The 27,252-nt window shown below is 48.6% G+C and overlaps 1 protein-coding gene across 3 annotated transcripts in view; it reads right to left on the reverse strand.

Annotated features, from left to right (window-relative positions):
- Window positions 1–27,252, reverse strand: part of Hist (Histamine transporter) — a 57,956-nt gene that overhangs the window by 18,822 nt on the left and 11,882 nt on the right. Inside the window, exons 1-2 of one of the 3 annotated variants that reach the window (XM_077700523.1) lie at window positions 15,620–16,051; window positions 2,732–2,803 (exon numbers count right to left, since the gene is read on the reverse strand). In XM_077700523.1, the coding sequence (XP_077556649.1) occupies window positions 2,732–2,803; window positions 15,620–15,899 (352 nt within the window). In that variant the 5' untranslated portion in view covers window positions 15,900–16,051. Of the gene's footprint in view, window positions 1–2,731; window positions 2,804–15,609; window positions 16,052–27,252 lie in introns of those variants that run through there. The other 2 variants (XM_077700524.1, XM_077700525.1) reach the window with 2 other exon arrangements.

A 27,252-nucleotide genomic window follows, 5' to 3' on the forward strand; every position in this document is an offset into this window, starting at 1 on the left:
TAATTTGGTTTACGGGAGGGTGCGTTGAAAATGGTCGTCGAAGTTCTTGAAATGCTTCGTAGCAATCGGTTAATATTCTGATCTTTTTTGGTATGGGTTGATGGTGGTCGTACATTAAGTAGTCAAGAGCATGGGCAATGGCGAGTACTGCTCCCGTGGGTGTGACAGTAATTTTGGAGTGTCGGGTTCCAAAAATGGTTCAGTTATCTGGGGAAACCCAGGAAGTTCCAACATTTGGTGGTCTCGGGCTGGCATCAGTATAAATGTCGATTTCGTCGGGTTGTTTTGTGGTGAATAGCCTCTGACATTTTTGTCTAGAAACAGCCGTTGTGCGGGTGATGGGGTGGGTTGTTGTTGGTTCGGTCAGGAGACGTGCTCCGACCTTGAAAGCCCTTTCACAGTCGCTGAACTTTCTACAGCTATTCGTCAAAACAGACCGAAGTCTGCCCCCGGACACGACGGCATACGATGGACCCACCTCCGCAACCTTCCAGAACCAGCACGATTTAAACTCTTGGAACAAGTCAACGATTCCTCGGAAACCGGGCAGGTACCTCCACATGTTAAGATATCCCTAATCTATCCCAAGCCGACACCTAACAAAAAGCAGACCTCTCCTAACGATTTTTCCAATCTTCGGCCAATCTCCCTCATACTTGTCCGATGCAAACTCATCGAACGATCCATTAACAATCGAATAGTGCACTACCTATAGTATGTCGAACCATATCTTCACCCAGCGCAAACTGGTTTCCGCCTGAATCTCGGCATTACCGACAGCCTATGGCTGCTGCGACGTGTCATTAATCGCTCAAGCTGTTCGAGACTCCCGGACTATGTACTCGCACTGGACCTCCGAACGGCCGTTGACTGTGTCAGCCAGAGCGCCATCCTCGATAACTTGCTACGGCCTTTCCTAGCCAACGAGCACAGACATGGATTCGAAACTTCCTAGAAGCTCGCCCCATCAAGCTTCAAGGAACATTCCCAGGTTGGACCCCTCGTACCTTCTACCTCGACATAGGAGTACCTCAAGGCTTGATCCTCAGTCCCACACTCTTTATTCTATCCATGACTAGGATCGCCCGGAACCTTCAACGAGAGACTCGTGCGAGATTTACTATTTATGCGGACGATATCATAATATGGAGCGAGTCAAGGGATTACCCGAATGAACGATCTATGATTACGGCCCTCCAAAATGCAGTAGCAAGCATTGAATCTACCCTACCGGATCTCGGGCTTTCCTTAGCCCCTAAAAAAACCGTTTCTGTCAGTTTTTGGCCGCAGTCCAGCTCCTGACTTTAGTCCGCCTTGCATCATGGTTGGCACCACACCGATCACCGGCAAACTAGACCACATTCGCCTACTAGGCATCCCCGTCGGTTACAAAAGTAGCCCGACTATATGGCTGAACCAACTAAAACCGAAATGGAACTCGACTCAACATGCCAGCCGAAGATTATCTACTAAGAACGGAGAGAGAGAGAGAGAGAAAAGACTTTATTCGCAGGATCCTGCGTGGGGTAGGTGCCGGCCTCGCAGGGCGCGGTCTACCCTTCTAATGTTCTAGGAGCAAAGCGAAAAGCAGTGCAGACACTTGCCCGCGCCGTCGCAGTCGGTATTCTTACATATGGAGCCCAATCTTACACAGTGAATTGTACCCAACGACGCGCTCTCAATGTTCTTCACAATGCGACTCTTTGTACCATCACTGGCTTACCACGCCATACAAAAATCCCGAAACTCTACTCTGCGGCTGCCCTTCCACCAATTGAAAAAAAAAAAATCTTCAAGAGCAAACCGACCAACACAACTTCAAGCGGAAACTTACCCATCAAGGTGCCGCACTCACGGCCTGGGATAAGCAAGACCGCATCCCCTTACCTGATTTTCCGATACCCATTCCTCCGACCGGCGTCTTTGGCCGGCGCACGTTTGTCAAGCCAAGAATACCCACTTAGGAAGGTTGGCCCCAAGATTGGCCAAGATTGGCAGGGAAAAAAAAGAAAAAGCGTCAGCGTTCGCCGTAATCGCGGCAACGCATGCTCGGAACGAGAAAGACACGTCATAGCGCATGCCCCTCAAAGGTGATGTTCGATGATTATCACTTCCAAAAAAAAGAAAAAAAGAAACAAGCTCACACTTATAGCAACGATGATGGAGTAAAGGTCGTTGCGGCAACGAAGAAGAAGCAAATCGGATGCAATCATGGACTTAAACCTTCGTGATGGTCGTGAAGGTCGCGTACAGCTTTGCTACCTTCAAGTCTTACGTGTTAGTGTGAGCTTCCTGCATTTTAGGGGCGAAGCACCTTAAAGCCGAGGCTTGTCCGGCGCGCGTGCTCACGGCACAGCACCGTGTAAATTGAAACATCTGTGAACAAAAGGTTCAAGGTTCACAAAAAGAGAGAGAGAGAGAGAGAGAGAGAGAGAGAGAGAGAGAGAGAGAGAGAGAGAGAGAGAGAGAGAGAGAGAGAGCTCCTGGAGAGCCATGCTGCGCATGCGCGAGGACCATTGGCTTTGATTGAATTGGATTTGGATTGGATTGGACTGGATTGAATTGAATTGTATACGATTGGATTGGAAATCGTTTTAGCAGCAGTAAGCACTTTCACGGGTGATTGACGGTAAGAAAGATCGCCAGTGCTTCACCCACTCGTCATTATTCACTTCGTGGAGATGTGAATTTTTTTTTTTTTTTTTTTAAGGTGGGTGCACGCGCGACTCACCGTGCGCCTTGACCATGCCGTTCTTCTCCATGCCGGCGTGCGGCTCTTTTTTCCTCTCGACTCGGGTGGCTCCTGCGACGAGACAGACAGAGCGACCCACTGTTTGTTCACTGCGCGACATGCACGGTGCCGCGAAACAATTAACGCTCTCCCAACCCTGCTGCTGCTGCTTCGAACAGATCGAATGCATGGCCACTCGCGGTTTCGCTCCTACGAGTGTCACAGCAGAGAAGAAAAAAAAAAGTAGCTCGTGGCTGGGAAATTTATTAACGTGATTTATAGCAGGCGAAGTGCCATTAAGTATTAAAAAAACAATCTGACGGATTTCTTGCTCTGTACTTTCGAATGAATTATTGGCGAAAGCCGGGCTCGCATAACATTCTGACGGATTTCTTGCTCTGTACTTTCGAATGAATTATTGGCGAAAGCCGGGCTCGCATGTTTTTATTGTTTTTTTTTTATCGCAAGTTTATTCTGCAGATTTCCTCCTATGGAAGGATGGCCCCTGCGGTCTTGTGCTCCTGTCATGTTCACCCCCACCCCCCGCACACACAAACATACACGCACAGAAGAAAAAATGGAGGGATAATACGAATGCGAATCCAGGGTAAATTAATTTTTGGATGAACAAAAAGCTATTATATATCCTTTTTTTTTCTTTTCCTACTGAGGGAGCCTGTCCGACCCTTTCCCCGTACTTTTCTGGTTCCACCTTCCACGAGCCCACTACATTTTGTGCTGTTTTAAAAAGCAGCAGCAGCATCCAATTAATTATATTTATAAAATGAGGCTCCACGCATTGGTAGAAGCATATTGAAGAAGCTCCATAGGCGCCTGCAATTCGTAGGGGAGCGCGAACGTGACAGGAATGAATGTGCCAGAGTGATGTCACGTAACATAGATTTACGTTCCAAAGCAATACGGTTGCGGGTGGCCTAAAGCCGTTCGCGAACTGCGGCCCCCGGCTGCGTCTCCTTTTGCATCATACGCCGAGAGCGCTGTTTATGAAGCCCATCTACCGCGGTGAATGGTGGCCGTCTGCGCACACCGAACAGGTGGTATGACGTCAGCATGCAACCGCGAATCCCTAAAAAACTGCGCTTTTTACCGCCGAGTCTACAAAAACGGACCTGGCGTTTGTCTTGAATGTAACGGGCTCGCATTAAGTGCCCTCGCTCACCGTGATATTTGCAATATTTGCATTCGTGATACCTGCATTTGTAATGCGCGAGCGTTCGTTATAACGGTGTGCCCGTAAAACACACGTGAAAAAAATAGCTGCCGGGGAGCCAGGAATGAAGGCCCAAGACATTGACGAGATTCCGTGCACCACTAAGATTACGCGTGCCACAAAAACGTCTCGCGTGCTTTCGTGGGCTAGATAGTCACAATCCGGCTCGCTCAGATGGCGAAGAATTGATAGTCTCTTTTATTGGCCTGCTCAGAGCAGCTCCAAGCAGCTCCGTATTTTATTTGCCCGTAGAATTTCCCTGGCAGGAGCAGTATAGTGCTGAACTGCTCAAAGCTGCCCCGAGCAGGCAAAAAGATTAGACCCCGAGTTCACGATTTGGTCAGGCCCGGATGTGAGTGCCCGTTAGCTTCAGCAATCGTTTTATGACCATCTATTCGGGGTAATGAATGGCGCTTGGGTATGCAGGACATTACCGCAGAAGTGGACTGGTGGTGCATATCCACAACCTCGGAAACATGTCGAGAGGGGAAATCTAAGGCCCATTTCCCAAACCTCATGTCAGGGCAAATTATTAAATCTCATAATCCCGACACTGTTCGTACGATATCTGAACAGTAAGAACTGGTTACTATTCCAGATGATTGGCTTTAGGGAGCATATAGCAACTCAAGACGCCCTGCTGCAGCTCAAAGAAGACGTGCTTAACAGTTAAGTCCAAGCGCAGCTCTAAATGTTTAGGGCCGCCCTAGCGATAGACATATCCAAAGTATTCGAAAATGCATTGCACCAAGATGACCAGTTGGGCGAGTTGGTACGGGTTCACGATGAAGAAACAACCAGTCCTGAAGGGATCAGTACGCAGGCCTGCAACTCGTCAAGTCACACGGTCTGCAAGACAACGAACTTCGCTTTTGTGCAAGGTCACAGAAGATTGGCTTAGGCAAGTTTCACAATTTTTATAGATGTAAAATGCCTCTGACACCTCCCTTGTATGCTGATTAGTGTGCTGATTAGACAAAGCCGCTGTACAACCACACGAGTCGCAATGAGAAGCCAAGTTAGAAAGGGAAAAGTTCTGGATGGACAGATAATGCTCGCGCAGTCGTTTATAGACGCAACGACCGGTTTGACCTATGTAACAAAAACCACAAGACAACGGGATGCGATAGACGATGCCTACAGAACACGCAACATACTTGTACTTGTTGTTGACAGTGCACTTGCTAACAACAGACTTTTTATTGCTATCTGTTCTTTTTTTTTTTTTTGGCAACCAGTGGACAAATTTTTGATAATTCATTTGGAGCTTTGAACACCACGTTAACACCAAAGCGGAAGCCCACATTTTTAAGCCCGTGGGCAATCCTGTGCGTGTAAGGAATGACTGCAAATTTCTTTTTCTTCTGCGAAGATCACCACTCGAGTTACGTTTAGTACGACCTTGAACAACTTTCATTAATACCCGTGCCACACGCACACGAAAAATGACATTAGGTGCTTAATGCCTTAATTTTTAATGCCATTAATTCGCTTCTACACGCAAAAATCTAATGCCATTGGCTCTAATGTCATTTTTTGTTTAAGTAGTTCTTCACAACTCATTCGCCTTAACGAACGCCTTAACGACGCCTTAAATCTGCCTCCTCTCGAACGCGATGAGCACCATATGTAACCAACGAAACTCTCAGCACCATGCAGAGTGTTTACGCGGAAACGCAGCTGAACTTCGAAATAAGACGATTTTTTGTGCACTCTTTGTGGCGAAGTTCTGAAGAAGATCAAGTTCACTAAAACAGCGGCAAAAGGCAAGACATCATGTTACTCGTCGTTCTGAACTTTGCGGATTTGGCTACGGCTGGCAAGCGACGGCAGCTGCTGATGCCACTTTTAGAAACGTCTCACGCCATTTTCTAGGAAACACTATTTCTCATAAAGTTTTATTTCACAAAAACATTTTTAACCCTTGTAAGACGTTTTTCTCCCAGTTAAAAAAAACTTCTAAAATATGAGTGCATTTCCTTTTTTGGTCATTATCACCATCATACCTAACACATTTAATGCCTTTGCGTTTTTGCGTGTAGCACGGCCCGCCCAAATAATGTGATTCGGTATCTTAAGGCCTTAAACACTTAATGTATTTTTCGTGTACATGTGGTGTACTAAAAGGAAAACCCGCGTCCTTACTTTCCCAATAAAAAAATCAGTTGTGAGTGCAGCGCTGTGTTTGTAGCCCTCCTCGTCCTCGTCTTTTTTGCGCTGGTTGTTTCTTCATCATAAGTATTCGAAAATGACACACATGCCATGGTATTGTTGAGAAGTTAAAAATAACTGACGGTAATGACCCATGTGTAATTTTTGAAATATTGAACTCTATGGATTACGTTTGGATCGAACACATCGGGCAATAAAAAGCCCCCAAAGAAGCATCCCACAGGGATCAGTACTGCCGCATATATGCCTTTTAATCTACTGTGTGGAGACACCAGAACACTGAATAAATTCCTACACATCAAGTACACCCCATACGAAGATTACATAAGAGTATAAATATCTAAAGGTTCCTTGGGACACACAAACCCTCCGCAAGTAACACTAAAGGCAATCCAAGAGGAGGCCAGAACAATTTTTCCCGCCAAATCGAAGGTTCACTCGTAGCTATACACACCAAACGATACCCACCAGACAGAGTTAATCTGCCCTAGGGGGAGCTCGCATCCAGACCAGAAAGACGGCAAGTCTCACACCATGTGCATGCGCCTCAGCAACTTTCAAAATAGGAGAACCAGATCAAACACACGATGAAAAGAATCACTAAAGATAATAAAGGACTGATAAGGCTAAGAGATGCACGCGCCGACGCTGCACAAGCGATGAGGCGCGCCATAGTGGAAGGTCCGGCTTAATTTTTGACCACCTGGGGATCTTTAACGTGCACCGAAATCTCAAATACACGGGCATTTTCGCCTTTCACCTCCATCAGAAAAGCGGCCGCTGCTGCCAGAAGTCGAACCTGCGTCCTTGGGCTCAGCAGCACGACGCCTTAGCCACTGAGCCACTGCAGCGGGCACGGTCCATTTCTCAACAGACAAGTTCAAGACCTGCAAAAGTTTGCCCTTTTGGGAACATGGATACTGAAATAAACGAGGACAGGAGACAGTAACGCATTGCGTTTCTACAGATCGCCAAGCAATATACTATATAGACATTAGCTCCAGCAGAGGCAAACACAGCATCGCAGTACTGAATAGCGGCTCTAATCCTCCTGCCACCCTCAAAAGCGGCGCAAATGGCATCAACACTAGAGTGCTCGTTTCGCGCAGAAAATAGCGGCGGCGCTGTAGTCAACGACAACTGAAAGCGAAAGCGGCGGCTGGCAGCGCGCACGGCCGCGCGCGGGCCAGGAAGCGCTGCTGCTTTACGCGCGGAGCGCTCGAAAATTGTTCTGCGGGTAGTCCAATTATTTAAATATACTGTAGGTACAGTGGACTGTGGGTAACGAAATGAAAAATAAACGCTGCAGCTCATTTTGCGTTAGTTTTGCCTTTCCCGCTCGACAACAACAAGGAAAATTACGGATTTTCCTTTGCAGCATTCGTAGCGAATTGTAAATAAAGTAATTGCAGCGACATTTTCGGTTTTTCAATTTCCCATAAAAAGTATTTTGCGTGAAATTGCCTGGTATGATCCAGTTCATGATCGCTTTATGATTGTGTCCTTATTGTGCTGCTTGATGGACATAGTTGGTCGACGCAAAGAACATGAAAAAATATATGAGGACTGGGATGATAGCTTCTCAGATGAATTTTTTTATTTATTGTGTTGCAATTTACGCTCGGACTGCAGTTATGTGGGTTAATATCATAAGTTTCGTTTGTTTTTTATTGCGTGAGTTGTTATTATAGCAGTATTTAAGCAGTGGCCCACTTGGGATAATTACGGGTCACCGTGGTGGCCGATCAGAAAATGACACGCGCAAGCGAGGTATCCTTTTAACTAAAAAGGGGTTAGCCCAGCGGTTAGCTCAGTTGTCCCAATGACCGTCTTTCATAGAACTATTCCCGCAACGTTCTATTATTCGCACCACCTTTCCATTGATTAGGTCAAGAAAGGAGTTGAATCAAATTAACACAAATTTAATTCACAAGTATGCTGATGGTACAATTACACGCACATAAAACAAATGCAAAACATAGATCAGAAAATATATTGACCGCGACAACAATGAACTCCCAGATGGCGCGTGACAACAGCGTTCTTGACAACAACAATGACAACAGCGTTCTTGAACCTCTAGGTTCAAGAACGCTAACATGGAGGTTCAAATAAACGGAACTGGAACAAAATACACATTTTGTTTTCATTTTCGATAGCCCAGAAAATGAAATGTAACGCGGGAATTCATGCACAAAGTCTACACAGGTAAAGGTTTAGGAATAACGCTAACATGGAGGTTTAAATTGACATTTTTGGCCAACGCATTTTCATAACTCGCCCTCGATCATTAGCGACGGCTAAGTTTAAGGTGTTGCTCCCACGTTCGCATGTAATCACGTAACTTGATTAAACATTTTATATAAAAATGAATCCGTGTCACAATGTATACAGAACCCAACCAAATTTGCTGTCAAGGTCTCACGTGCTGGTCGCAACCAACGCCGTTAAGGTGTTTGCTGTGAATAAGGGCTGCGGCACATCCATAACGCTGCCATGGTGGAGCTCCTTGTTGCTGAAGCAACTGGTAAAAACGTCCAGGAGATCGCTAATAAACTTTCAAAAATGCACGGAAGGATTCAGAAGCGCCCCCCCCCCCCCCCCTCCAAATACAAAAGGTAGTAAACACAGCGGCATCTTCCCCGGGCATGCAGGATTGGTCATGCAGACTTGGCACTTCATTTTCAGTACGCACTTCCTTACCAAGTGACTGCAGTATGCGACATAGCAGGTTAATAAAATAATTAAGAAAGCCCACTAACGACAGTACAAGCATCAACGGCAGGGGTAGCCCAGAAGAAGGCTCTTGGTATTTTTGTTCCAAATGAGGACGTAAAAAAAATTAAACTTTTTGCAACCTATAAGAATGTGCGCCCGCCGCTTTTTCTTCATGCGCAGAGTCAAGAAGGGGAAGGGAAAAACATTCCTGGTGCCTGTTCGTCAAATTAATCCCTCGTTAACTCGAACTCTGCTATCTCAAAATATCTTCTCGAAACTTTTTCTCACAGTGTGTTTACCTCCCATGGGCGCTAAGCATTAGCCCGCTTTATCTCGAAACGTTTTTTCGGAGGATCACGGTTGTCTCGAAATACTGGCAGAGAGGACACAAGGCAAAGTCCGCTGCAGGCAGCTGATAAGGTCCCCGTTAGAGTGATTACTCCCGCCGAACGCGGTCGTGAAGTGCAAGTTTACGCGGACTACGCGTCCCAGTTACCGGAATGCTGTCTGGCGCGTACATCATTGCTGTGGACGACGCAGCTGATCATGCGGACGAGGAGGAGCCTCCAGAAGTGCGGGCGTACAACGGCAGAAATAACATACATGCTGCGTCTGCTTTGTAACAAGGTAGAATGTAGCGGTGGCGACCTCCAATTCATGCGATGCATTGAGAAGCTCGGGTACGCTTTTCTGGGGTGCAGATGCGAACGCGAAACAGCCGAGCGCAACACAGTTCTTTCTTCTGCAATAATAAAAGTTTCTTTTTCCTGCGAATTATTTTGCCTTTATTTTGCGAATTATTTTGCCATTACGAAATCTCCCCTGTGCAATAGTGCTTTTGTTAGCACCACTAGCTGTTATTTCAGGGACCTGGCTACAAATGTTCTGCATTTGACTTAACTCGAAACTCTGCGCTTATCTCAAGATTTTCAGCTAATATTTTACGACTTTGAGTTAACGAGAGGTTACTGTACCAACAATTAACGTTTTCAGAAAACGCATAAAAAATGAGAAAGTATCGTTCAAGCGGAGTCATAACGTTTCTGCGTCTACTCTCTAAATCAGCTGACCGAAGGTGCAGGTTCGATTCCCGGCGGCGGCGGGGCCGTTTTTGTGATAGAGGATAAAAGCGAAAAACGCGCGTGTCTTCGAGATTTCGGCGGGCGTTAAAGATCCCCAGGTGGTTAAAATTAATCCGAAGCCCCCCAGTACCGCTTCCGGCGCGTTAAACTTCATAATCCAAAATAAATCAGCTTCGCAAGCGCAAAACACCGCCGCGAGCAACGCAAATTTTGCCGCGCGCAGGCTTGGAGCTGGTGCCGGGGAGCGCCGGCTGTTCAGTTGTCGACGACAGCAGCGCCGCCGCTATACCGGTTTTATTTTCTGCGCGAAAGTCGACCCGCCGGAGCAATGGGAGAGGCCGCCGCTCGGGCCACTCTAAAACTTCTAGTACACTCTATCAACACAGCAAGCCCTGAACTCCACGCCATCGCCGGAGCTATTAGATATAACATCTTCACAGCGCATAGCTCCTCAGTCACAGTCCCGGTAATCGTTTCCGTAGATTTCTAAGAAGCGTGCAGGCAAATCATACTCAACGACATGAACAAAGACACCGCAGAATTAATAAATACTCACTGTCATCATCACTTCAAATTCATTTGGACAGCTTTCCACGGAGATGTATTCGGCAACGTTCGGGCAGACACGTTTGCCCTATAGAGTTAAGATTCCTGGCACCATACACACCTCTGAATAGGACCAATGAACGCGGCACAATGAACGTACTACGAAATCTTGGGCCGGGTTCAGGCTGTTGCCGCAACTTCCGTAATAGCTTTAAATAATGACGTCATTTCAAGTCTCAGCCAACCGAACTGCGTGACATGCCGTTTTTAAAGACGATAGTCTTTCTTGGGCTACTTAAACCCAGAAATTTTGGTCTGTCTGTATGTCTGTCCGTCTGTCTGTCTGTGCCTCGATTCAGTCACCCGGCCAAAGTAAAACAATGCCTGCGCAATAGTCTTATATAGTCACAGCTAAATGTACCCGTCTAAACCCGGTGTAATGTTCATACTTGTCAATATTGTTGAAGAACAACAAGACATTACGCATATATAAGACAACAAATTAATACAGAAGTGATATTTGCAGCGTTCCTTTATAAAAAATCGTACATGTTTGATTTTGGCGAGATTAAATACTTCATCAACTGAAGAAAAAAATATCACTCCGCCGTCGCCTGCTGTCGCCCGCGCCATACAGCTTCTGGCGGCATTTGAAGAAATCAAGTGGCAAGAGTTACGAAAGGTTCCACTAGATAGGTTCCACGTTCTGCTTGGAACGCACGTGGACTAGGGAAACGCGGTTCTATAAACGTTGAAGTAGGGCGCCTCGATTCACACGCGTCTACGCCGTACGGCAGCGTTGGCATCGAGACACCTGGCCTGGAGCAGTGGAACGCGGGAAATTTAAAATGATTTAAGCAAACCTTTGGCGTCTTTACCTTGGGAGGAGCGCGACGCAACAGGAACAACATGAGAGGTGAGCGGGAAAGCGAAGGGAGGCATTTACTTGGCAAAAGTCGATAAAGACTATCGTCTTTTGACGACATTTGCAACGAAAGGAGCAAATACGCGGCCAATTTTTTTTTACGTCCATGGATCACGATACGGTTTTTGCGTCGGTAGTCTGAACATAGCCTTACACTGCGCAGACGGAAATTACTCCCTCCTAACCGTAGCCTAGAAAGACAGCAAGCAGTATTACTAAAACATGCGCAGACCCCAGTGCATGCCCCCATGCAGCACAGCTAGATATCTTCTTTCAAATAGGAAAGACAGAAGAACCACCAGCGCGCAAAAACGGTGGTGGATATTTCAATCAACAAGATGTCTTATGGGAATGTCCTCGGAATATTCCAAACACCTGACTTACGGACACCTTCACAGCTGCCATATCCAAATGACCAGGCATGGCCGACTCTCGTTTCTTCTTTCGGGGAACAAACAGCTCCTGTGCAATGCATCAAAAATGCACTAGGGCAGAGCTTAGGACTCGATCGAGACGATCTGTAACTGGGTAGCCTGAACCACTGACGGTTGTATAAAGTTTTCTCTCGTGCGCACGGTGGCATGTTCAGTAGGAATGCCGAAACAAACACGTTCTCCGCAGCTGGGGCTAAAGGCGGAACGTGACGTCACGATAACAACCTCCAGCACCGCGAGCAACCGCCTAGCCATTTCTTTCATGCTAAGCTATATTTTTTTAAGTGCAGCCATTCTCAGTAAATCCAACATTCTTATATTGCCGAACTTGATTTATGGAAGACTGAGCCCACAAAGAGAAGAGAACAACAATCACCTCTACACGTAAGCTAGAGTAGACAAGCTTAAAACGTTTATTCGTGTTAAGCGGGACACACCTGACGTGCTAAAATGATGCTCATCCTAGAAAAAAAAATAAAAAGCAGTTTTTTTAATAAATTGTGAACGTCCGTTTTTCCCATTTTTGTTGAAGAACAGGCGTTACAGCCGGCCTACAAGCTTCGTTTTGTTTGCAACTCATGTTCAAACAGGCCCAACGCCTTGAAACTTAACCTATAGACTCGCAGTACATCTGCATCATTCTATTTTATGCCATCTGCGGGACGAAAGCTTCTACCATAAGACCTCCAATTGTTCTTATCCTGCGCTGTCCGAATTCATTCTTTGCCTCGGAATTTAATTATTTCATCTCTCTATCGAGTTATACTTCCATAGTCCCGCCCTCGGTAACCGTGGTGGTCCACCGGTTGCATTACATGCGCAGCCAACGTCTACTTCATCTTAATTTGAGACATTACGTATAGTGTTTCTTTCTGTATTGCTACCTTGCACAATTGTTTAACTCCTTTTTTTCCCCCTTTGTCTTTTATATATGATCATTTTTAACATCCCCTATGTGTTGTATGTATGTACCATGTTAACCTTCCCTCCTATCCCCATATTCCTATGTACTCTTTCCTCCCTATCCCACCTCCCCTACTACACCAGCAGGCGCTCCGGTGTCCGCCCCTAGGCGAGGCAATTTACGCCTGCTGGTGAACCTTTCCTCTCTTCCTAATGATCAAAACCGCGCGCGCGCACACACACACACACACACACACACACACACACACACACACACACACACACACACACACACACACACACACACACGCACGCACGCACGCACGCACGCACGCACGCACGCACGCACGCACGCACGCACGCACGCACACACGCACGCACGCACGCACGCACGCACGCACGCACGCACGCACGCGCGCGCGCGATTTAGTTCCAATCTACGACGCTTGTTTAGTATACGTAAGAGTAACCCCTATCTTTGTTGTTCCATGGCTTGTGTGAAACAAGGTGTTCAGTAAGTCGCAAAGTTTCTGCCTCAGAGTCATCAGCGGTAGTATGAAATGGTTGTATAACATTCTTTTAAGTTACGGGTGCAGCTTGATACGTTGCTATATGTAAACGAAACGGTGCGCTCCACCTGCAAAACCCAACTCAAGAGAACTTATCACTGTGAGGCACAATATTCATGAACGACAACCAATCCGCTTCGTATACGCTCCAGAAACGCAAAAAGTTGCTTTCTAGACCTTATTGTTTTACTTATTTAAAAACCAGGACCGATAGTACAAAACTATCCTCTCCGCCCTCCCAAAAGAAAGAAAGCCTGACATCCTTGTTTTCATGCTGTAATCACACTGAGAAAAGCCAGTTACAGCTGTATTGCTTCAATGCAACAACTCAAGAATGAAAACCTACTTATGAGCCTGCTTATGAACTTATGAACCCCGCTCATGAACCTGTCAAAAATAATTTCGGCCAGCAAGATCTTTCCATGGCCGCAGTTCAAAGAGGGGCGGGTCTTTATCACGCGCAAACAGCAGATTTCTGTAGTTATGGCATAAGCCACAATCTACAGTGTGCAAATGCCCCCACCCCCTCATCCCTGAAATAAAAAAGAAAGGAAACAAAGGAGGCACATTTTCCCCCCGAATGTGGCCGGCCCGCCCACCCACTTTTGCACTTTACAGAGACCATAGAGCGTAGCTGCACGCGATTTGAGTAAACATGCCAGAAACAAAGTGCAGCGCCCTCGGAGTCCTACCGGGCATCGGCACCAAATCAAAACCTATAAAGATGTTCTTGTACTAGATATTGGGTATTCCACAGTAATCGAACTTTTATACTTGATATTACGCGTGCGCGACACCAACGTCCAAAGTTAGAATACAACCGCGTCGAAATGGATGCGATAACAGGCGCCCCGCCCCCAGCAATTGCGATGGATTTCCGTAACACACGGCACTTGGCTGCGGTTTTAAATCTCGCATGAAAAACGGAGCAAACAAAGCGAAACAGACGGAAAAACCGATCGAGTGGTATCCCTTTTCTCCATTCGCTTCATTTTTACAGCGGAGCTGTCTAATCGCTAGGATGCAAAATTTTATGGCGTCCGCGCGGAAAAACGTCATGAGGGAAAGCCAGCTGACAAAGACCAAGCTTATGCCGATAAGGGCCTAGGTTCCTCATGTTATATAAGACGCCTTATATTAAGATAGGAAATGTCTTCGCAGGAATGCATTTGTATTTAGAAGAGAAGCCGGATTTAAGGTGATCGGCATAAGCTTGGTCAGCTTACAAAGATCAAGCTTACACCGATAAGCTCCCAGGGATTTTATATTTTGATATGAAACGGCTTGTATTTCCCCAAAATAAAAGTACCTTCCCAGCAATGCACTTGTGTTTAGAAGTGAAGCCGACTTTAAAGAGATCGGTCCGAGCTCGGATTTTGTAAGCTGGCTTTCCCACATACGTGTTGAGCAGTGAAACATGCTCGTAAAAAATGCGATAAGAACGGGGGGCGGCTTGAAAACAATGACGTGAGCGTAATCGTCGACGGCGAGTCGATACTAGCGAGTTTTAGCTGACCGTTTTTCACGGTCCGTTCCGCTCCTATAGCAAGCGGGAGCGCCATGATGGCATTGGCTCCGGTTGCGCTGAGCGGGCCGCCGATACCGGAGCGCAGCGTCGAAAACGGTCAGCTAAAACTCTCCATTAATTCGGCATCCGACGAGCGTGCTCGCGAGACGACACGTAAGTGACGAGGAAGTACAGTGACGACGCATATCGCGCGTCAGAGGACGCGGCAAAGCGCTCTCGGTACCAAGGTTGCAACTTGGAAAAGTTCAAGGGCGCGTACGCCAGTTACCAAAAAAAAAACTTTCTCGGTTTCATTTCAGTTCGAGACTTTGGTTCGATGACGACCTTACTGTAGACAAAAAAACTCGACCCACACTCGCCGGGGAAGCACCGCGTTAACAGACCCGTACGCTTCGCCGGACAACCACCTTCACAGAGTGGAATAGCCGGGAATTTTTTTTTTATTTACTAGCTTTTGCACCTTTCTCTCTGTCTTGCCTGCACGCATCACGACAGAGCCGCGCATGCGCGTGATGTCCCTATCGATTGAAAAGTACTTTCAATCGACAGCGCAGTTAGTTTCGTTCCTACAAATTGCAGAAAGCAAAGTTTGGCACGGGCTCAGCGCAAATTACTTAAACGGTAGCGGACTGTAGCATCATTTTTGTCACGGCGCATCGGACGCAGTAATCACACCACCGTAACAGGTGAGAGTTATAGTTACAGGTGGCTCGGCTGTCATATTTCGCGCCTTCCGGCAGATCAACTGCGCCAATTAGGAGAAGGAATACCTGTTCGCACCTGCGGTTGCTCCAAAGACGACAGAGGCCAGCGACCACACAACGCCGCAGAAGAAGGCGCGCAGGGAGAGCGGCACGAAAAGCGGCACGCTTGTCCGGCACGACAACTGTTTGCCGCAAACACTGCCGCGCTCCACATCCTTCCGGTCGGAAACACGGTGCGTTGGCGCGCAAGCCGAACCGCGGCCGGTTCCGCGAAACACCGCCGGTTGCATACTGCACAGCGCGATGATGGGCGCACATGGCTGGTCAACGGTCGGCGACGCGGGGTCTCGAGGCATCTTCGGGGAACACGAGCGATTTCACCGCGCACAACACCTCCGAAGGCGACGGCATTGACAATGGAAACCTTCCGCCAAGCACCGAGAAAGCGCTCGTACAGCGCGGCACATTCCACGCGGCCCAGCTGACGCGTATACGACGCGGTGTTATCACACGAAACGTGAGAGAGGGGGACACGGGTGGAATCTTGTGGCCCGAATGTGTGTGCACGGCAACGACAATTCACGACGCTACGAAAGCACAATACTTATTTCACAATGCGCGCATGGGTGAAGCTGCGTTATCTGCCCGCCCATAAAGTACTTTTATGCCTATGCTGACACGAAACACACGCAGCACGCCGAAATCATGGCTTGGCGGAAAAGGTAAGCTATGGAATAACTACACCCGCCAATGCTAACCAGTGTTGAAATGTTTTCCTTGCGGAAATAGCCCTGAATTCCGTCAACCCGGAGTGGGATGCAATGTGATGGAATGGTGCCGAAGTATCAAGGAATGGAACAAGAATGAAGCTAAGCGGCACCATTTCCCTGGAACAGAACGCGAATAAAGTTGTCAGAATTGTGGGGAGAGTATTTCCGTTCACAGCATACTCGGCCATATATATATACGGCGACAGCGGCTTTTTCAAGAGTTAGCTTCTTGGCGGGTCAGCCTGCGAAATACTACACAGAGCGACAAAAAAAATCAGCTCAAAAAATTCATTCCAGGCACTGCTGAACTGGATAATAGGGTTGTTTGTTTCCGGGTAAAACCCGATTTTACCCGATTTTGACACTCCGAACCTGTTTCAGGAGGATAGGGTCAAACCCGATTTCTCCCCGAAAGGACCTCTTCAACGTAGCGACCAGCACAATCGCGCGCTGGCGTTCTGCCGTTTTCAACCATGCTCTACCGCTCGCTTCTGCAAGCTGACAAATGCTGCACGGACATTTTTGTGCCTATATCTAAGAAAAGCGGTGATGTTGAGAAAATTTTCTCTCGGCTGAGATAAGTTCAAAGATCGGACAGGTCTTTAATGGAGACAGACATGTTGCCCATGCAGATGATAATGTAGGTAAACAAGGGTGAGTGAAAATTCGATGGCCAGGTTTCCGTAAATAAAATGTTTCATTTTCTTGGAGTTTAACGATGCTCTTTCCTGTCATCCTTGTTGATTCCATTGAGTGATTGATTGTGGAGTTTAACGCGCCGACGCAACGCAGGCGAAGAGGCGCGCCGTAGTAGAGGGCTCCGGATTAATTTTGACCACCTGGGGATCTTTGAAGTGCGCCGAAATCTCGTGCACACGGGCGTTTTTGCTTTTCGCCTCCATCAGAAAAGCGGCCGCCGTGGACGTGAATCGAACCCGCGACCTCATTCTCAGCAGCGCAATGAATTAGCCACTGAGCCACCACGGCGTGTAGTAATTCAATTCCAAACGAACGCCAAATTTCGGGGAGTATTTGCTGTAAAACCCTGATGTCCCCCCGATTACCAGACAAACACCAATTTTGACGCGTTAGAGTTAATAAACTCGCGATACCTTCTGATAAAATAAACTAAGTGTATTAAATACTTAGTACATGCCTAGAGTAAACCAAAAAAAAAAAAACGACATCGGAATGTTTACAAAAATCGCGGTAAATCCATCATGTATTTTACTAGTTCGGGTAGACTGGATGCATCGGGTTTGCTGCGCTCAAGCTGGTTTGGTCAGCCCCTGGTAGCTGGGGACAGACCAGTGCAGTTAACGTTGATATCTAATGACCATATCAACTGCAGCCGTGATCTGGCAAAGGACTGGCCGCCGCAGACGACCAATTGGTTTTCCTATGTCAGCTGCCACGGAGTAATGTCTGAAACTGTCAAGGTTACATCGAGTACAACATACCCCATGTACAACGCTAAGGCTCCACCGATCTGCGATAGCTCACGGGCACTGACAGCTTGCCGTTGGTGTACCAGTTTGTCGATCATGTCTAGTTTGGGCCAGCGTGCAGAATTTGTACCTGGTAATGGCCCAACCTGCACTCCAGTTGATGGCTCCATCGCGATCGTGAGATGGTGGAATTGTGCTTCTTTGTACACGAATCGTGGCTGCGACTTGGACCGCACAAGACGGAAAGTTGTGGTTGTGGTAATGCACGAACCGCCAGCCTTAGTGGAAATTCGGCGTACCAGATGTGCGACGCACTAGTGCTTGCCGGCCATAGACACAAGATCGAAACGATTTTTACCCAGCAGAACAAGCTTCGTCAACTGCAGGACGAAGGCCTCTCCCACTGACCTCCAACCACTCCTGTCCTGCGATTCTCGAGTTCAATCTTTGCCTCCGAGCTTCCTCATTTCGTCCCTCCGTCGAGTTTATATCGGCCTTCCCTTTCTTCTCTCGGTATCCACTATGTCGTCCTGGTGGCCCACCGGTCGTCATTTCGACTCACTACCTGAGCGGTACATAAAGCCGGCGGGTCTACTATCGATCTCTACGAGCGACAATGGAGTGAGCGTTATGCTGGCAGCCCGATTGCGATGGCCACACCAGAGCTTTGTTTCTGTGCGAGAAACGCGAGAAATTTCGAGGAGCCCAAATCAACCGACGCCACCTCCCTCCGTGGCACAAAACACGTCGACACTAGAATCGTTCAGCCAGAAGCGGCATTCGCGTGCCCTCAACACTGACTCGAGAGAGTCTTGTTCTTCCCCGGACGCGTGAGTGGCTCTCAGCAGGTATCTGGCCACTCGAGCGATAAGCGCTGCCTTATCCGTCAGTAGGCTGGCCCTTCATGCCTTTATCCACACGAAGCTCTCGTTCTCTCCGACGAATACACTTCGAACAAAAAATTGACCGCGTATCTGCTCCTTTCGTTGCAAATGTCGTCAAAAGACGATAGTCTTTGTAGACATTTTCCAAGGAAATGCCCCCCTTTGCTTTCCCGCTCACCTCTCATGCTGTTCGTTTTCCGTCGCGCTCATCCCAAGGTAAACGCACTAAAGGTTTGCTCAAGGCGATTTGAATTTACCGCGTCCCACTGCAACAAGCCGGGTTCCTCGACGCCAGCGCTGCAGTACGGTGGAGACGCGCGTGAATCGAGGAGGCCGACTTGAAGATAGAACCACGCGGCCGTGCTCCACGTGCGTTCCAAGCAGAACGTGGAACCTAGCTAGTGGAACCTTTCGTTGCTGTTACCGCGTGATTTCTCATATGCCGCCGGAGGCGGCGCGGGCAACAGCAGGCGGCGGTTTTCTGCAGTAGATGTAGAATATCATTTGCTATCGATAAACCAAGCATCCATGAATTCATTAATAAAGGAACACTGTAAATATCCCTTGTGTACTAATTTCTTGTCTTATATTTGCATAATGTCTTGTTCTTGTTCAACAAAGTCGACAAGTATAAACATATAAGCCGGGCTTAGACGTTTACATTTGGCGGTGAGTATATAAGACTATTGCGCAGTATTCACTTCACTTTGGCCGGGTGGCTGAATCGAGTCACAGACAGACAGGCAGACAGACAGAACAAAATTTCTGGGTTTAAGTAGCCCAAGAAAGACTATCGTCTTTAACAGAATCCAAGCGTATAGGGATCGCAACCTTGCCTACCTCGGATAAACCTACTAACTCCCATCACGCCATAACGCGTGGCCACCGGAGATAAGACAAGGACTGTTCTTGAGTACGCAAGTTTGTAATCACCTCGGTGTCTGCGCAGAGGGAGAGGAGAAAAATGCCTGAGGCGGTCACGACTCACGGGTCTATTTCGCTACTCCATAAATCTCTCCCTCCCCTGCTCCATCGCCTATATGCTGGGAGCCTTGGCTGACTCCCTCGTCAAGGACACCTAGGCAGCATAACTCCGAGTGAAGACATCAGCTGGGTTAACTAGCTGCATTTTTTATGACGGGGTAATTTTCAAGGTTGGACCAAACACGAGTCATTTTTTGTGCGTTTGCTCGTTCTTGTTTTTCGATGCGAAGCATCTCATGCTCGGGGCTGTGTCCCTCCCTCCCTTGTTGTCGTTGTTGTCCACCGTCCGCACTCTACTGCGCATGCGCGTCTCTTCAGTCCCGTCAGCGTTTGGCCTGACGTCAGCGCAGTCCACTATAAATAAAAGAAATTGTTAGGCGGCGCCCGGTTTCGAACCCACGACTATCTGGCCGCAACGGTAAGTACGTGGCGCTCTTCCCACTGCGTTACAAACCGAGACGGGAGCATGTGCTACGAACGCGCCTTATGTCCTTCACTCATCCAAACTACGTCAAGAAGCTACTGATACAACGAAGGCACGCAAAAACTTTAGAGGAGGATGTTGAATTTCCAGTGGGGAAGGCTGCGGCGGGAAGCGCCACGCGCCTTGCAGCTCAACCAGAGAAGAGGACGAAGAGGTCGAGCAGCGGGGTAGGAGCGTGAGCACGCAATAAAGAAAGGAGAGAACCAGGAGGTGTTCGATCAGGTAACGAGGGTGTCGGTCTCTTCGCTGTCTCTACATGTCTCTACATTTCTCTGCATTTCTGTCTCTACATGGGGGTTCACACTACGTTCCCATTCGTGCTCCGATAAATGAAACAACATAACGGCAACACAATGGAACCTACACGGAATCCCCATAATGCTTCGCACCCTCCTCATGGTTCCCTTCGGGAAGATGGTGTAATTTTTTTCTTGTTATCATCACATCACTACATTATCTTATATGAAGTGATTATATATTTATTATATATTAATTTCACTTGATTTTATTATTATTTGGTAATTTTGTTTGTTATTATTTTCTCAATTTCTAAAGTAGGCCCTGCTCCCCCCGAAGCAGAATCCTGCGTGCGCCACTGCCTCGCTCCTACCGGACCGCCGAGGCCGCGTACATGCGCAGGCCGCGTATGGTGCCGTTGAACCGAGTCAATAAAGGACTCAGGATAACCGCACGATGAAAGTGCCGCACTTGTACACGTGCCGTCCTGCAAACGCAGACACGAGCTGAACGTAAGGGCAAACAGCAGAAAAAAAAGTGTCCAGGCGTCGTCAACGGCGATTCTTTTGCAGACTAGCTGCCCGGTCGTGTACATACGGGAGACCGAAAACCTCAAAAACACGTGTCCAAAAGCGCCCTCGTCGTGATACCTGCGATACCGCATCGCACGCAATCAACTGGACCAATGCACGCGCGCTTGCAAATGACAAAAAATGCCACTTCGTGCCTCTGTCTGGAGTCGCTCCCCGTATACAGCCGACGGAGAACAAGGTTAATCGCAACTCCAGAAATTTGCCACTAGTCTACGCAAGATGCCTGGGCAGTGTCGCGAGCCATGCTTAAGACGAAAATTCGTGCTTTTTCTTTCACTGTGACCGCGGCCCCCATACAAACGTGACACATTCATATTTTATACCTGGCTGCGATGGCTGCTGGGTGGCGATGGAAGCCCCCGTCGGCTGACTCATGGCCCCCACTGCCACCGATTGAACCGCCACCTGAGCCCCAACGCTCAGCGCTGAAGAAACCCGTGCGATCTCCCGCCCCGGCTGCAGGCCCACATCTGCAAGTCGTAGCGGTCTTGAGGTCCCTCATGAATGCCATCCGCACGTTACTCGCTAACATAAACACTCCATCTGCGTTGAGTTCCCTACAAGTACTGAAGGCCCTGGAGCCAGTACTCGCAAGCCTTGGGTGAGCAAGTGCAATGGCCAACGTGCGCCCTCCGTTGAGTGCGGATGTCAAGGACGCTTCCATTTTTCAGTGGAGCGCCAGAGGTCTGCTGTCACGCATCGCTGATCTTCGCCAATTTGTGTTCATGAAGTCGATTCCCATCCTTGTCATTTGTGAGCCGAACCTGCGTAAACCTATTGACTATCTGGCTATGAACTTTTTCAATCAACCACAGACTGAGCCAAGCAAAGTCGTCGTTTTCATCAGACGTGAGCTCACCTATGTACACCACCCTGTGAAAGCTTACAGGGGTAATGAGTACGTCTGCCTAACCATCAGGAAAGGCGACCTCACATTCACACTTGTGGGTGCGTATATACACCCGGCATCTTGCTTTAATCGCAAGAGGCTACAGGACATCTTAAGTGCAACGGCTGGTCCGTGGGTTATTACGGGTGATTTTAATGCACACCACTTGCTGTGGGGAAGCTCAAGCACTAACAGCAAAGGCCGGAACCTGGCGTCCTTGGCGTCAGACCATGGCCTATGCTTACTGAACGATTGAAGTCCGACTTTTCTACATGGCGCAAACTACGGCAGTTGCTTGGACCCAACGTTTGTTTCACGATGCCTGCCCGGACATAAACAATGGTTTGCAGACGTAGAAACTCATGGAAGTGACCACATTCCTACCTATCTAAAGATTAATGGACTACGAAGTCGCATCGACCCTAACGTCATTCGGGTGACCAATTGGTCACAATTTAAATCCCGAATGGAAGATTTCTGTGGCAGTGATGAGTCTGGAGATGTGGAGTCTGCTATCGGACGCACACTGGTTGCTTGAAAACGTCCCCGAAAGTCACAGAGTTCGACATTGAGCTGGAACGCCTCAGAGCTATCTGTCGGCGCGCCGAACGAGAGACGTACGAAGTCTCTTCAAGACTTGAGGGATGCCAGAAGGACAGACACAAAAGAAGATTCAACGCCGCATTATCCAAGTGCAAACACAACGTTCGAAGTCCTTTGGTGGATCGCTCGACCCTCGAAAGCCCTTGTCTGGAATATGGAGGACTGTGCGAGGGTTAATGACCCCAATGCAACAGCGCTCTCCATTCAAGGCTTTGGCTCTTCACCAGAAGCGCGGAGAGCTCGAAGTAGCAGAGGACTTCTGCAGTGTGTTCGGGTCACTAGTGAAACAGGCCCTTCCGGCTCATCACTTTCCACTGAAATTCCCGCATCGCGGGATCCTCGGATGGACGTCCCGTTTTCGATGGAAGAACTGGAGGCGGCATTGGCTGTGTGCAAGCGGTCGTCATCACCTGGGCCCGATGGAATCACCTTTGCCGCTCTCTGTCACCTTGGAAACGACGCCGGCAGGCCCTCTTGAAATATTTCAATGAACTGTGGCGCGACGGCATAGTTCCTGAAAAATGGAGGTCTAGCCGCCTTGTTCCTCTCCTGAAACCGGGGAAATCTCTGCTGGACCCTGCGGCATACCGACCCATAGCACTCGTCAGCTGCGTTGGAAAGCTGATGGAACAAGTTATCCTGGCACGTCTGGAGTGGTTCCTCGAGCACTACAACGTCTATCCTGTAGTCATGGCTGGTTTCCGTCGTGGCCGTTCGTCAATCGATTGCGTCATCGACCTAGTAACTTTTGTGCAGCAGCAGAGACGCGCCAATTGCATATGCGCTGCGCTGTTCCTGGACGTTAAAGGAGCATACGACAATGTGGAGCACGATGCCATTCTTAAGGCACTAGAGGCAGTGGGGCTTGGCGGCCATGTTTACCAGTGGGTGCGGAGTTAGCTTTCGGGGAGGTCGCTCTTTGTAATGGCTGAAGATGGCCCTACGTCAGTACACTATACCCACCGAGGTGTCCCCCAAGGAGGCGTATTGAGCCCCACGTTGTTTAACCTAACACTCATCGACCTGGCAACTTCGCTTCCAAGAACGATTAATCTGTCGATATACGCGGGAGACATTTGCATATGGGTAGATGGAGTGACAGGGCGGCACGTGCGCGCGCGCCTGCAAAAGGCCGCAGACTTGGGCACTTCCTCTCTGCACACAAAAGGGTTGGAAGTGTCTACCAGCAAATGCGCAGTGCTTGCGTTCTCATGGAAGCCCGTGTATGTATACCTTTTGTCAACTAATGGTGAAAAGGTCTCTTACGTGAAATGTCACAAGTTTCTTGGCGTGACTCTCGATAGAGACCTTTCTTGGAGCCCCCACGTACGTTGTTTGAAGAAGCGGCTGTCTGCAGTAACCAATATTTTTCAGTTCATTGGCGGCAAGACGTGGGGAACGCCCATAAAATCAATGTTGCAGCTTTTTTATTATGCACTATTCTTGGGCTCCCTACGGTACAGCCTGCCTGTACTTTCAGGCACATGCCGATTCAAGAACTGCAAGGAATACAAGCGCAGGCCCTCCGAATTTTCCTTGGCCTACCACGGTGCACGTCAACAGCTGCAACCATTGCTGTGGCCCGTGACCACCTTTTGTCCAGCTACCTGACAATTGATACCCTCAGGGCGCATTTGAGACACTTAACCAGACTTCCTAATCACCACCTTGCGAATATGCCATCGGAACGCCCCTACGCATCCTTCGCAAAGATTGTAGCTGCCCACATTACTAGCCTGCCATCCAACTATACGCCGGCAACGAGGCCGCTGCTCCCACTTTGGTGTACGCTGCAGCACGAGCATGCCTTACTATCCCAGGATTAACGAAGAAGCGCGATTGTCCGACGCTAGCACTACAGCAGCTAAATCTCATCTATCTACACGAGCGATACAGCGACCGCACCCATATTTACACCGATGGCTCGGTAACAACCTCTGGTTCTGCCGGCGCCGTGGTTATAACACGATTGTCGATGATCACCGAATTCAAGATAGCCCAACCCACCACTTCCACGGCTACCGAACTTATCGCCATCCGTTACGCCCTTCGCACCACTGAGCAAGCCTCATGTCGAAGATGGGCGATCTTCTGTGACTCCAAGCCTGCGCTCCAATCGCTCCAGTCAGCCTTGTGCCGTGGACCCCATGAACAGCTGCTGGCCGAGATAAGGCTACTGTATGCCCATGCTGCTCAAGCGGGTCACGACAGTGCCTTCCAGTGGATTCCCAGTCACTGTGGCATTGTCGGCAACGAAAGTGCGGATGCTGCCGCCCGCTTGGCCCAGCAAATGTCGGAGACCATATCTATTCCATTATCGAGGACGGACGCTGCTAGGACACTCCGCAAACTTGCCCGGGAGACCGCAATAGCCAAACTGACTACCCAAGAGTTCACGAGCTCTCGTATTCATGCCCTGGACCCGCATCTTCAGCGTCATCTCCCACTAAGCCTCCCACGGACTGATGCAACCCTTCTTTGCCGTCTCTGGCTTGGAGTCGCCTTCACAAATGCTTACTCCCATTTGATTGGAATGGCAGACAGCGAGGCGTGTGAAGACTGCGACACACCCGAGACCATACACCATCTTCTATGCGAATGCCCGCGTTTTTCATCGGCAAGAAGGCAGCTCTCCTCAACTTTACGGAAGCTCGATTCTCGGTGGCCGTTTACTGAGGAGAAAATCCTGGGCCATTGGCCTTCACCGTCATCTACGCACAAGGCCACGAAAGCGCTCCTGTGCTTCCTAAAAGCCACGAACAATTGCACAGCAGACTGTAGCGCAAGGGACTGCTCTGTGAAGTCAAAGAACTCTATCGCCTATAGCGTCGTGGTGTTGGCCACACCTCTTTACGCTCTCTCTTTACCTTCCCCTGCTTTTACTGTTTTCATCTTTTTTCCAATTGTTCCCCTTCCACACGTGTAGGATAGCAAACTAGGCCACAGCCTGGTTGACATTCCTGCCTTTCCTTTACCTTTATTCCTTCCTTTCTTCATATTTTCTAAGTTTTTGATCGGCATCCTGTGCTTTTATTGCTGAACCTGCAATATACGTAAACCCGAACCAGCCCGGCGTCATGAACGTCATTTTGGCCTGAACTTAATTTCACACAGTTCCTTTCTCTCTCTCTTTCCACTAAGCATAAAAACGTATCAGGCTAGTTGCACAGGAAGATAACGGCACGTCATTCCGCATATATCACAGCATCCACTTCTTCTAAACAAACTTCATCAAACTTCACTATCACTTGAAAACGCTATTTCCAAAACATAATATGTTCCTGACAAGTCCGGACCCTGGGAACCAGCGCAACGTGGTGAAGAGGTCCTGAACTGCGATCCAAGGACAAGGACTCCTGGACTACCATGAGGACGTCTGCCACCACGCGCATGCAATAACCCTATGCAAAGCTTGTTCAACAAAAATTTTATCCTCCTTCCTCCTCCTTCCTCCTCCTTCCAAAATTTCTTCTGGCCAAGTCCCTTTCGTTTATATTTTAGTCGCGGGCCGGCTTGTCTGTACAACACAATGGATCCAGAGGCTTTATGTTTATAGAAGCCAGCATAGCTGGTCTGTGTTAGGGGCCTTCTCTATTTCGTGAAAAGCAACCAGCTTATCTCATCTTTCAGTACTATACGAAGCGAAGAGGCAGTCGTGGGGTTTAATTAAAGCCACAAAAGACACAGGCTGAGCCAGCGGTGCAGGTAAGCCGCTCGCGAGAAGAGCAACACACACCACGGTGTGTGTTGCTCATTACGGCGACGGGCTTTTCTCTGCAACGGATAGTCTAACAGATACCCAGGATTGGCTTATATTGTGGTTTGGTCATTTATTTCGAGCATACGAGGGGGAACAACGGTTATCGACATTCGAAGACCCCGGAGGCCGGCTAACAGTACTACGAGGAGCACAAGAAATTGGTAGCTCTCTCGCTGCACTGGACAAGCGTGGCACGCGAGAGCGTTTGTAACTTTGCATAGAAACTAAGCGCGACTAACCTAAAAGCAACATGTCCGGCGGATATATAGAGAGCAGACCCGCTCTCTGCAGGCTCTGCCGATGATTATACAGAGCAATGGCTGCCCGCGGAAATAAAACAATGCGGACTCAGTTGATTTTAATCTAGCCCTAGTAAAGATCTCCGACCTGTTACACAATTCAGTCAATATTCCCCGCAGGATACCCTGAGAAATTCTTACACACTTTGTTACTCCCCGTGTCTCCACAATTTAGGGTGTCAACCGTACTTTCCGTATCCATAATAAGCGAGCAAATACAGCACCCGGTGACCACAGCCATTTGCTGATTAAACAGAACGAGCTACCCGGACAAGCACAGCGCGGCGGCTTGCGGATCCGCGCAAGCTGAAAGCGCGCAAATGGGATCGCAAAGTGACGGGGCGTCGAAATTTCCTGCCTCTCTGCAGCCAGGCCGTGCAGCGCGCAATGTGGTGCCAGGTTGCGCGGGCGGACATCGATCGGCGCAGCTAACAAACGCGCAATGTACGGAAGCTGCCCCGCCAGCCGCCACAGCGAGGACATCCTCATCACTGGCCCCGCAGCAGGAAGAAATAAAACAACGAAAAAAGTGGCTCGTCCCATACGTGCCGCAGTTCCCTTCCACCGAATCCTTTGAGGACTGGCGAAATCATCCGGGCGCGAAGAGTTTCTCGACCGCGCGAACAACGCCGGAGCCTAACGCAGAGAAATTCGCTGGCCATTTTTTACCATTTGCGCGAAAAAAAAAAAAAAAACTGCGTTGGCGTTGGAAGCACAAAACGGCCACGTGTCTTCGAAGCGTTCCACAGCGCGAGGCG

The sequence above is a fragment of the Haemaphysalis longicornis genome, unplaced genomic scaffold, assembly GCF_048455015.1.
Source record: "Haemaphysalis longicornis isolate Haplotype H1 unplaced genomic scaffold, Haemaphysalis longicornis Haplotype H1 scaffold_2, whole genome shotgun sequence".
Classification (NCBI taxonomy): domain Eukaryota; kingdom Metazoa; phylum Arthropoda; class Arachnida; order Ixodida; family Ixodidae; genus Haemaphysalis; species Haemaphysalis longicornis.